This window comes from Ambystoma mexicanum, chromosome 11 (assembly GCF_040938575.1).
Source record: "Ambystoma mexicanum isolate Mex_15411 chromosome 11, UKY_AmexF1_1, whole genome shotgun sequence".
NCBI lineage: Eukaryota > Metazoa > Chordata > Amphibia > Caudata > Ambystomatidae > Ambystoma > Ambystoma mexicanum.
The window spans coordinates 729428952-729441902 of NC_090934.1; the positions used below are offsets into that span (position 1 = coordinate 729428952).

At 49.6% G+C, this 12951-nt stretch overlaps 1 protein-coding gene across 4 annotated transcripts in view; it reads left to right on the forward strand.

The window, feature by feature from the left end:
* BTBD10 (BTB domain containing 10) overlaps positions 1–12951 on the forward strand; it is a 475094-nt gene that overhangs the window by 299399 nt on the left and 162744 nt on the right. For all 4 annotated transcript variants that reach the window (XM_069623613.1, XM_069623611.1, XM_069623612.1 and 1 more), the window contains exon 6: positions 10378–10575. In XM_069623613.1, the coding sequence (XP_069479714.1) occupies positions 10378–10575 (198 nt within the window). The remainder of the gene's footprint in view (positions 1–10377; positions 10576–12951) is intronic.

The window sequence follows — 12951 nt, forward strand, 5'->3', positions numbered from 1 at the left end:
CAATGAGGAGCAGGCGGATGCCATGGACAACTGGGAGGAAACCCATCAAGTGGAAACAGAGCCATGGACGCTCCCCACGCAAGATCAGGACACTGATGTTCTATGCCTGGATTCTCCTCCATCCTAAATTCTGTTAAAAGAAGATTGGCCCCCTCCGTGGTGTTGCCAGCTCAAGCCAGGGCTGTGAACCCAAGAGTGGAAAAGCTATTCGGCCAGCCCTTTCGGACCCTCAATATATTAAAGGCCATGCCACTCCAGACTCCCTGGTAGTGACTACCACCCAGAAACGGGCAGGAGTACCCCTTGCTACAGGGGAGGCACCCCAGATAAGGAATCCAAGAAGTTGTACGCCCTAGGTAAGCGTTTTACCTCGGCAGCTGCATACACCACACGCATAGTGAATAACACCACGCTGCTGGCGAGCTATGCAGATGCTCAATGGAACTTGGTACAGGAAGGTCTCCAGGAGGTTCCTGAATCAGTCGGGTCCAGGCTTTTCACCATTGAAGCCGAAGGTAGGCAGGTAAACCAGAATATCATCAAGAACACTCTGGACACTGCTGAGACAGCAAGCAGGTCTTTGGCCCAGGGCACTTTACTCAAGCGGCACGCTTGGCTTCGTAACTCAGGGTTCAAGCCTGAAACACAGGCTGCGCTCATCAACAAACCCATCAAAGAGACAAATCTCTTCGGGAAAGCGGTCGACGATGCCCTGAAGACGGTCAAGAAAGAGCACAAGACTCTTAAGTCATTGCAACAGATAACTCAAAAACCTTCCCCCCCAAAGGGGAGGTGGTTCTAATCGGTCCTTTCGAGTGCAGTCCCGTGCAAATCCGAACAACTATAACTCTGGACAAACATCAGGAAGCCCCGCCTGCTACCCACCGAGGGGTCAGCGACACGGCAGAGGCCCCAATCCCAGAAGAGCCACAGCCTCTGGTCAGAAATGACCATCAGATCCAGGTCCCCTCCCATGTCACCCCGGTCGGGGGGCGTTTAACATCTTTCCTCAAGGCATGGGAGGGGATAACCTCAGACCAGTGGGTTATAAAGACAGTCGCCCACGGGTACTGCGTGGAATTCGCCCGACCACCACAGTTCAGACCACCACGCTCACAGCGCCTCTCACCGGACCATCTGCAGATCCTGAATCAAGAGGTGGAAGCGCTGCTGGGAAAGGACGCCATAGAAGCCGTCCCTATTCTTCAGGTAAACAAGGGTATTTATTCAGTGTACTTCCTTGTACCCAAAAAGGACCTCACCATGCGCCCTGTTCTAGACCTGCGCCCAGCGAACACATTTATAAAACCTACAAAGTTTCGTATGGTACCGCTACAGGAGGTGATCCCACTGTTGAACCAGAGGGACCACATGGCAACATTGGACATGAAAGATGCATACTTTCATATTTCAGTGTTGCCAGCGCACAGGAAATAACTAAGGTTCATGATGGTGGACAGGCATTACCAATTCAAAGTGCTCCCCTTCGGCATCGCCTCGGCGCCAAGGGTGTTTACAAAGGTCCTGGCAGTAGCGGCAGCACACCTGCGCACACTGTGCGTCCTGGTTTACCCTTAACTCGACGACTGGCTCCTAACGGGGGACTCTTACGACACATGCTTTTTGAACACCAAGAAGACCGTAGACCTTCTGTTCAGTCTGGGATTCTCCATCAAGGAGAAAAAATCCAGTCTAGTCCCCAGTCAAGTAAAACAATTTCTGGGGGCTCTTATCCGAACAAAGGACGGCCTGGTCTTCCCCTCCGAGAGGGTTCAGAACATGCTTTTTCAGATCCCTCAATATGTAGCCAGTCGGGAGGTGACGGTACGCAAAGCTATGAGTTTGCTAGGGATGAATGCGTCATGCATATACTTGGTTGCCCCCGCGCGGCTGCACTTGCGTCCCATGCAAAAGTGGCTTAACAGCCAGTGGTGTCGAGCCAGCGGACAATGGGAAGATCTGGTAGTTGTCCCGCCAGCCCTTGTTCTCTCTCTGCAGTGGTGGTCAAGGGAGAACCTCTTGAAGGGGAAAACCTTCACCACCCCTGCAGTGGAAGCCACTCTCACGACAGACTCCTCTCTCACAGGGTTCGGGGGGGGGGGGGGGGGCCCTCCCCCTCACCTGCTTCAGCAGACAGCGCATGGATTGTGGTTCCCACAAGTAGCATCCAACCCTATAAATCTACTTGAGCCATTGAAAGCCTTTCAAACACAACTACAAGGGAAGACAGTGCTGGTTCTAACAGACAGCACCACAGCCATGTATTACCTGAACAAACAGGGGGGCACACTCTCCAGGGCTATCCAAGCCTTCCCAGAACATTTGGATGTGGGCTCTCAAACACAAGATGTTCCTACTGTCCGAACACGTTCCAGGAGAACTCAATCTTCTCGCCGACGTGCTCAGCAGAGATTTCCCGCTGCCCATAGAATACGAATGGCGTCTGCACGAAGACACCATGTGAAACGTCTTCACAGAATGGGGCTTCCCAGAGATGGACCTTTTTTCGCTACTCGGGAGAATGCCCAATGCCAAGACTACGCCTCCAGGTACCCCCAGAACCGCTCCAAGGGGAACAGTCTCTGGATAACCTGGTCAGGGAAATTTGTTTACACTTTTCCTCCGACTCCCCTAATCAACAAGATGGTGCACCAGGAACCAGTCACCATGATATTGGGAGACCCCATGTGGGCCCGCCAACCCTGGTTCGCTCATCTAATGGAAATGTCCCTCTCAACTACCCTGCCCGTACAACATGTTGTCTCAGGACAGGGGGGGGAGACCCCACACCCATGCCCACAAACTCTGAATTTAGCGGCCTGGCTCCTGAGGTCTTAGAGTTTGAACACCTTCAACTGCCTCAGAGATGCATGGATATTCTCAGGGAAGCTAGAAAACCTAACACCCGCTATTGCTATGCCAGAAAATGGAAACGGTTTGTCATCTGGTGTAATACCAAGGGCGTCAATCCCATCGATTGCTCACCCACACACATTGTGCTGTACCTAACCCATTTGTTAGACACAGGGTTCGTCTTCAATTCCCTAAAAGTTCATCTGGCTGCTCTTTCAGCATACACCACATCGCAACAAAAGGTGTTGTGGTGGAAAATACCGGTGATTAAAGCTTTTATGGAAGGGGTTAAGAGGATGTATCCTCCCTTTTCTCACCAAGCTCCTGGATGGGATCTAAATGTTGTTTTAACCAGACTCCTGGGATCTCCCTTTGAGCCAATGCATAAAGCAAGTCTAAAAGATATTACTTGCAAGACGGCCTTCCTAGTGGCTATCACTTCTATTATTTGTATTTATTTTGTTTATATAGCACTTTACTCCAAAACGCTGAACATTTTAATAACTTGATACATATAACAATATAACGGTAGAAGCAAATTACAATTATGAATCAGTCCAACAAAACAGTAAGAAGAGCAATTAAACTGAAGGGAATAGGGAGAGTAGTGCAGTAGGACTGTGAGGGAGGGAGGGAGGGAGGGGAAGGAGAAGGAGGAGGGAAAATGGAAAGGGGTAGAGTGGGGTGGTGGGGGAGGGAGGGAAGATGATCAAGGGGAAAAAAGATAAAGGAAGGAGGGGAAGCAAGAAGGTGGAAGGGGTTTCAAGGCGGGGAATGGAGAAGGAGAGATTTAAGGGAAGTGCGGAATGAGGAGAAGGTAGGAATAGAGCGGATTTAGAGGTAAGGAGTTCCAGTGCAGGGGGGCTTGGAGCTGGAAGGAGCGGAAACGGGAGGGGGCACAAGGGGACGGAGGAACAGTGAGAAGGAAGTGGTCAGCAGAATGAAGGGACCGGGAGGGAGTATAGAAAGAGGAGGGTGGAGAGATGAGGGGGAGCAAGACCATGGAGAGATTTAAAGGCTAGGCAGAGAAAGTGAAATTTAACTTGGGAGTGAAATGGAAGCCAGCCAAGGGAGGAAAGGGAAGCAGAGATGGAGTCACGGGAGGTAAGGAGACAGAGGGTACGGACGGCAGAATGGTAGATGGATTTGAGGGGGGGAGATGAGAAGTAGGTAGTCCAAGGAGTAGGGAGGAGCAGTAGAAGAGGCAAGAGAAGATAAGGGAGGATACTAAAAGTTTAGTAGCATGGAAAGTGAGAGAGGGGCGGACTTTGCAAATATTGAAGAGGTGGTAGCGACAGGCACGAGAAGTGAGAGAGATATGGTGGGAGAAAGAGAGAGAGAGGAGTCAAAGTGAATGCCTAGGTTGCGAGCATGGGCAGAGATAGGGAGATTAGTAGGAGGATAGTGAATGAAAGGTCGAGGAGAGGGGGGAAGAGAGTTGGAGGGGAAGAATACGACTTCAGTCTTGTCAGTGTTGAGGGAGAGAAAGCAGGAAGACATCCAGTTCTTTATGGCAGTAAGACAGGAAGAGAGTTTCAGGTGGAGGTCGGTAGAGAAGGAAAGGAAGAGCTGAGTATCGTCAGCATAGAAATGGTGCGAAATGCCGAACGAGGAGATAACCGGGGCAAGGAGGGAGTTGTAGAGTGAGAAAAGGAAAGGGCAAAGCACCGAACCTTGGGGTACGCCGTACTCCAGAGGCTGGGTTGGAGAGGACCGGCCACCCCAAGAAACAGTAAAAGAACGGGGGGAGAGGTAAGAGGATAGCCAGTTAAGAACAGAACCTTTGAATCCAAAGGAGGAAACAGTGTTGAGAAGAAGGGGGTGATGGACAGTGTCGAAGGCAGCAGAGAGGCCAAGAAGAACAAGGACAGAGGATTGCTTAGTGTAGAGCGGAGAGGAGGGAGTTAAGGATGTAGGTAAGGGCAGTTTCAGCAGAGTGTTTAGGACGGAAGCCAGATTGAGAGGGGGTAGGAGAGAGAGATTGGTGACAAAGGATGAGAGCTGAGTAGGCGAGGCGCTTGAGAAGCTTAGAGAGGAATGGGAGAAGAGAGAGAAAGTTAGAGGTGAGAAGGGGATCAGCAGAAGGTTTCTTCAAAATTGGGATGATAGTGGCGTGCTTATTAGAAGGGTTAGTGAACTACAGGCCCTTTCGGTTCTAGACCCCTTTGTGACAGTCCACAGGAATAAGGTATAAGGGATAAGGTAGTTCTGCGCACTCACCCCAGATTTGTGCCTAAATTCATGTCGAAGTTCCTTGTTTACCAATCGTTTGAACTACTTATCTTTTTCCAGAACCCCACTAGCATGGCCGAATGAAGCTTACATACTCTAGATGTGCGCAGGGCAGTCATGTTCCACCTGGGGAATAACTAAACTACTGAGGAAAACAAAACAATTTTTCGTTTCAGTGGCAGCTGGTAGAGAAGGGGAATCCTGTCTCTAAATCGGCTATCTCAAGGTGGATTGTCAAATGCATCACACTGTTACGCTCTTGCTATGGGAGAACTGCCCTTCAAGCCTAGAGCACACTTCTAGGGGCACTGGGGCTTCCATAGCATTCATTGCAAAGGTTCCCCTAGAGTCCATTTGCAAAGCGGCAAGCTGGAGTTCTGTGAACACCTTTAAAAAAAAACACAATTACCTAGACACTAATTCTAGGTCTGATTCTCAGGTGGGACAAGCAGTACTAAGACATCTTTTCTCTACTTTTCCTTCTCACAACCCACCTCCAACTCCGGGTACTGCTTGCTAGTCTATGCACAGCATGCGATTCTAAGCAGATTAACAAGCATCAGAAGACATGCATTAATCACTGTAATAGCATTTCTGATGATTGTATCTACTTAGATTCACATGCGCCCTGCCCTCCCTACCTCCCTGCTGTGGGTGGAAGGAACATAGACGTCTTACTACTTTCTCTCTTCATGTACTCACTCCCAATAGTCTTGGGCTCCCTCATGGCAGAAAAAATACAATCCGAGGGACCTCAGCGCGTGAGGGATTTTGGGTACACTATACGTCACGATAGAGATATTGTTACAGACACGCCTATGCTGACGTCCCCTTTCGGGCCCCGAAAGACAAGATGCAATACTCTGCGGTTACCGCTGGATGTCGTACCTTATGCACAGCATGTGAATCTAAGCGGATACAATCATCAGAAATGCTATTATGATGAGTAATGCATGTCTTCTAAGGTAAGTAAGAACTTCATGAAACTATTTTTGGAGAGCACCAAAGCAATCCAAGGAAGCACAGCCCAGTGTTACACTTTAAGACACACCTGGGCCTCATTAAGAGTGTGCTCTTAAGCCTACTGGCACTGTTACTGGACCGGCGCGACGGCAGCCACTGGCAGACTTTCCGGGAAGCACCAGCACTGTTATCAACGGTGCCGGGGCTTCCGTCATCCCCATTCCCATTGAGTCCTATAGTACTCGATGGGAATGGGGATTAACATTTTTTCCAGCGCCTGACTTCCAGGAACACCAGGGTCATAATTTCCCAGTGTTTCCGTGGAACCAGGCGCTGGAAAAATGCACAAGTCCGGCAGCACCCTGCCAGTTTTACCGGCACGGCTACCGCCTGACTCGTAGTGAGGCCCCAATGTATTACAAGGTAGGTAAACCCTATTGGTAAGCTTTTACACTCATTCAGTTAAGCAATGATAAAACAGTACCAATATAACATTTTAGAAGGGGAGCAAACACCATTCAAAGTAAGTAAAGGTAACTTGCATACTTTTTAAAGGAGCAACCCGAAACCTATGGCTTTTGTAACACTTTGTAACTTATTCCATTGCAGGGACAGTTGTAAACTTGTTATACTTTAAAGACAGATTCCTATCTCCTAGTCATTCCCCACTCTATAGCGTGAGTTTTCTCAAGGGCAGAGGAGGGACCCTAGTGGTCTAGGAGGCAGCTGTATGCAGGTCAGGATAGGTTTCAGTAGAATCTTCAACAATTGAGTATTAGCTTTAGAGTTAGTGTGTTCAGAGACTTCGCAGAAGGCTTCCTATATGTGTTCCAGCATTAGGCATGGGCATATGGTATGGGCAAACTCCCAACCACACAAATCACCCACTCGGCCTCACAGGATTCACACAAGACTTAAGGTAAGTATTACCCAAGCCAACACAGTATCTTGGGAGAAAAGAGTAGGAATTGTTTACCTTCAGGCAAGGTGGAAGACAAAAGGCTGCAGAGTTTTGGACTCCTCCCTCGCTTCCTGCCTTCTCAGACACTCAGGAGCCTCAGGTGGATAATGACAAGGATTCCCACCAAAGACAAAACTTCAAACTGAGGTCATTCACGCCTAGAATGGCAGGGGAAGACCTCAGAAACAAGCATACAAGAAATGGTGAAAAATGGGAGCCCACCAGAAAAGGTCACCCATAGAAAGAGTAAAAGACTAGGTGCGAGGGGGGAAAAGATTCCCCTTTAACTAGGCACAAGGCAAAATAATGTTCACATCCAAGCAAAAAGTCCTGGAGTTGACACAGGTCTGGAAGAATATTCACATTTATGAAGATCTGACCGAACAGTTATGCAACCAATTCCATAGAACCGGCCTAATAACAGCGTCCATGTAGGAGGCAAAGATTATACTTATCCATAAACCCAATAAAGACCCCACCAATTGTGGCTCAGATCAGCTGATGGCCTTAAGCAAAATAGACGTAAAAATGTACACTAAAATTCTGGCCAACAGATTAGAAGCCTTTCTTCCCACCTTGATCCACCCAGACCAATCCGGGTTTATCCAAGGCCGCCAAACCGTTGATAATATACATAGTCGCCCACTTAGTAGAAAAAACACATAAAACACATAAAAAAATCAACCTCTGCCATCTTCATATACATTGATGCAGAAATAGCTTTTTTCCCCGGGTTCAATGGTCCATCATGCTTAAGGTAATGGAAAGGATGGGTCTGGGGCGGGATTCATTAGGATGGTTTGGGCCAACTACAAATCCCTTTGGCCAGGCTCCTCATAAATAGATCCCTGTCCAGGGATTTTCATTTGAGTAAGGGCACCAAACGTGAGTGTCCCCTCTCTCCCGCTATACGCAATCTACCTGGAACCTTTACAGCAGACCCTATATGAATCTGGTGAGGCTCACAGATTCCCTTTAGGGGAACCAAACATAAGGGGGCAGCCTTTGCTGGTGATATGCTACTCCTGCTTACCGATCCTACCCAGTGACGTCCCCGGGAGGATCGGTTGAATGACTTCGGGATAGTCTCTGGACGCAAGATTATTTGGGAAGATCTGAGATGCTTAACCTGCTTTGAAGCAGTCCAACATTTATCTGAAGCCCCAAGGGGATTAGGTATCTGGGGGTAAATATTCCTCCAACCTTGGTAGGCAGGTAAAAAGCAAATCTCCCCCCAATGCGGTCATCCATCAAGGCCGAGCTTCATAAATGGAGTGCCGTTAGGGTATCCTGGTTGGGTAGATTGGCCGCCATTAGAATTGTCACTCTTCCCCAGTTCCTCTAACTATTCCAGTCTCTCCCGGTAGCCGTACCCAAGTTCTTTTTTGTGGACCTACAAAAGCTCACCAGTAACTTTATTTGGACAGGCAAGAGGCCCAGAATCGGCCGCAATCTTTAACGAGAACCAAGTAAGTAGGGAGGGATGGCTCTGCCGAATTGTCAATTCTATGGTAACTCCGGGAAGCTATGCGTGGGTATTGACCGGGCTGTCGCCCAACTTGAATTGATGGACGTCCTCTGGTACACCTTCAGCCGGGCCTACTCACCATATGTATCTGAGCTCCATCACAAAACTTGTGGTGGATACCTAGGACAAACTAGCTAAAAAACATGGCATCACTTCTTTTCCCTCCCCCCTCACGCCGATATTCCTTAATCCGGGTTTCTCACCGGGCATAGAGTTGGGGGCATTCCACAGGTGGCAAACAGTGGGTGGAGGGGATGCCAAAGACTGCAAGTACCAGAGGCAATCTATACGTTCCTTTGTAGAATGCAAACTGAGCTTTGGTATAGAAGGGGAGAGGCTGAGATATTTTCATATTGGGCATTGGGTAACATGCCCGGAAGTTCAAGTAGCAGCACTCCTTTCTCTTACACCATTTGGAAAGTACATCCCCACTCAGGACAGGTCCCGGGGCCTGATCTCGGGCCTGTATAAGATACCGCATGACGCTCGCCCTCGGAAGAAGTGGCCATACATGGAGCGTGGTACAAAATAATTTACAGATGGCACTATACTGCGCCAGGCTTAAAAAGATATTCCAGGAATCCGCTCTGGTTTTCTGGAGAGGGTGTGGGTGAGTGGATCTTTGGTGCCATGTTTGGTGGGGATGCCTTAGACTAGAGCCCAGGAAGCACCGGTCCAGGTGTTTGGGGGAGACTCGATGAATCCCCCGGAGGAAGTATAGTTTGGTCTTAACGGAAGGGGGTGGGCAGGGGGCGATGGGAATTCCCGGGAGGTGTGACAAAGCTCTCAATGAAAAGTTTGTATAGTTCCCACACTTGCTGTAATGCTACTAATAGCACAAAGATGGAAGGGAGCGGATGTGCTGACCCTCCAAGACAGGATCTGGAAGGTTTGGGACTTCGTGGCCCTTGAATGGGCTATGTGTGCTGTAAATAATGAGGCCCTTGCTTTGCCAACGAATGGACAGAGATCTGCACGTTTCTTAGGGAGGACCTTGGAGTGAAATGTCGTCTGCAGCGTCTGAAACCCCTCGAACTGATTTGAACCATTTCCCTGAAGTGGTGTTACCCCGATTATGCAGTGTTTGTTGATCGCGTCAGGCGAAGGAGGGGCTGGGGTGAATTTGTTGTTTGGAGTTTGGTGTACATGTCCGTGTTCTTGATGTCTATTTTATGCTCCTTGCAACTGAATTTAATAAATAACAAAAATGCATTATTTTGGTGTGGGGTGATGTGCACAGATGGCTGCTATGTTGTCCATTTTAAATGTTCTATTTTTACTGAAGCTACGGTTATGTTTAACTGTTTATACTGCTTGCAAATAAGGTATATAAGAAAATATATTACAAGTGAGAAACTAAACTCTTTTCACAAGCTAGTAAAATTAATTTAATAAACTCTTTGATGCAGTGCTTACTACAGTTCCTTAATGGGATCTGTGAAATGTCCCTCCTCGGTCTATCCACACAGCAAAAAGACATTTGAGGAGGAGGGAGGCCTCTACTGCTAAATCATGTTTCAGAGTGCTAGAATTGGCATTCATGTAAGCAGGTTGGCAAAGCGAATAAGCGATTTGCTTTGCATGTGTTACGTCCATACGTCCATGTATTGCACACCATATTGGCATTTCAAAAGGCTTTTCCGGAAGTACTCAACCACATACATTGTAGGAAATACTTGATGTAATTTATACATGCTCAGGGTTACATTTTAAATCTTAATCTTAACTGCTGGTCGTGTGCGTGTTACCATTTTTTAGCCACACCTTTTATCAGTTTCGTTTTCTGTCAATTTCTTCGAAAACTACTTTTATATGTAATAAATCGATTTGTTTTTTGTAGGTGCTCTAATGCATGAGTTATCAAATGATGGTGCTCGTAAGCAGTTCGAGTTTTACCTGGAAGAAATGATTCTTCCTCTCATGGTAGCCAGTGCCCAGAGTGGCGAAAGGGAATGCCATATTGTTGTGCTTACAGATGACGATGTAGTTGATTGGGATGAAGAATATCCTCCACAGATGGGAGAGGAGTATTCCCAAAGTAAGTAATTTCAACTTTCATTTTATGAAGAAGCATAAACATGATCGAGTTGAGAATGTGTGTTTTAACTGGCTTTTTCCAGTTGATTTACCTTTTGCTATCTTTTCTTTTCTACAATGGATCATGCTGCTATTATCTAAAATTTCACACAAAATCATAAGCGCATCCTTGCACCCTCAAGATGTTGTGTTCTTGTGGGAACAGATAATTTTAAATAAACAAAAATTAAGCTGTGCATGCGTTCATGTAAGCTCTGTTTGATCTACATGAGCACCACAGCCTGGGTTCCTTTTTTTTCTTGTCCATTCCAGAAGAACTCAAAACTGCTGCAGATGAAGCAGATGTTACTCATCCTTGGAATGTTCACTTTCTCCAGCATGGGGTCTGGCATGGATTCACATGCTCATGAATATTCCCCGTCGTCAGGCTGGGAATCCTCGGTAAAGAAAAAACCAGTATCAGTTTCGTTTCTGATCTGTCTTTCGTAGTAGTAACCAATCACTGGTCTCTGCGTCATACTGACCACAGCCAATGACTGCCCTCTACCTAAGCCCCGCCTCTGGCAGCCATCTTCAGATTTTTACCGCACGTTCATGTGTTGGGATCCTCGTGCTATTGCTCTCGAGCGTTAGTGCTATTTTTTTCGCGCTTTTTACAAAAAACTTCGATTCTTTCGGTCAAAAGAGCCTCAAGCTCCACCGATTCTACATCCGATCAACGGGGACCCGTGTCGGATTCATCTGTGCCCCTCAAGGGTGAAGATTTCGTCGAGCTACACTTCGGAGGACTCCAAAAGCTTCTCAGGCCCGGTCTCGGAGATGGCCCAGGAGAAGGGAAGCTCGACGCCCGGAAAGCTGTTCAGGGTCTGCCCTGGATGCCAGCTGCAGAACGTCTTCAAGGAGGACGAACACTCTTTCTGCCTTTACTGCCTTCATGGGGACAAGACGCACGTGGAGAAGGACTGTGCGTTTTGCGGCAACATGTCGGAACGGACCATGAAGGACCGCCATCAACGTCTCGCCAACTGGCTGGAGGGTAAGAGCCCGTCTGGCGAGAAGAAGAAGAAATCCGAGCGGTCTTCTAAGACCTTTGAGGGCGCCCCGGCGACGGGGGCCCAACATAAGGCCAAGCACCGCGAGTCCGCTGGCACCGGGAGCGCCGAACGGTCGGGCTCTACGGGCGCCAGGCAGGGCGCACCCTCCCCGGCACCATCAACCACGAGCCAACGCTCTGGGTCGGGTAAGAGGAAGGCCGAGCACCCGGCGAAGCTCCTGGAGAGGCCCCGGTCGAGCTCTAAGGCAGAGGAGGAGCGTGGCAGTGCCCCCTCCCTCAAGGATAAGGCGGTGAGCGCACCTAAGGTGGTGAAGGCCTTGATCCATCCGACCAAGCCCTCTATCGAAACGGTCGCGGCGGCCCTGGCTCAGCCTGTGGTGGCTGCACCAGTGGTGGCGACCTCAGGGCCCAGAATCTCCCTGCCTCCTCGGAGGGAGTCTTCCTTTGTGCCCATCGATAGGACCCCCGTGAAACCCCCCGTGGGGAAGAAGGGGGGGCAGGGCGTCGTCGTAGAGTCGGCCTCAACCTCAGAAGAGGAGCTGATCGAGGTCTTAAGCCACGGCCTAGGCGTGGAAGAAGGCCAGCCCGTCGGAATGGACCCCGACGCAGGTGACGACGACGACATCGTCGAGGATACCGACGGGGCCCCTGCTCGCCCGTCGGATTCCCCTCTGCCAGCGCCGCAAGACAACTCGGCGGCCATTTTGTTGGCCATACAGTCCTTATGCTCCGAGATAAGGACGAGGCTACCGTTACCGACGGAGGAACCTCTCCCGTCGGGGGATCCAGAACCGGGACCTTCTGGTGTTCCCCCTACCAAGAAAAGAAGGATCCATCCACCACCTCCTTTTCAACCGTCGCGCCCCTTCCAGCCCTCCTCCCCGTCCACCCGAGGGGATGATACGGGGACTGACACAGCAGCGACGGGTACGGACGACGAGGCATACGACGAGGATTTTCCGTCGTCGCCTCCCACCAGGGCCTCTCCGCCCGACGAGATCGGATCTTTCCACTCCATGATCTCCAGGGCTTCCGAGCTTTTCCAACTCTGCCCTGAGGAGAAGAAAAAGGAAGGCTTCCTTTATCAGCGGCGCGAGGCCAAGAGGAAGACGGTCCTCGCAGTGCCTCTGTTGGACGACATTTGGGATGAGGGCCTTTCCCTCCTCAAGAACCCTTCCACGACGCCAGCTAGAAGAGACCGGTACGAGAAAAAGTACCGGGTCCCGGACACGGCCCCCCTATGCCTCCGGGCGCACCCTACCCCGGACTCCGTCGTCTCCGCGGCAGCCAGGAAGAAAGCGGGGGGGGGTGCGGCCTCCACAT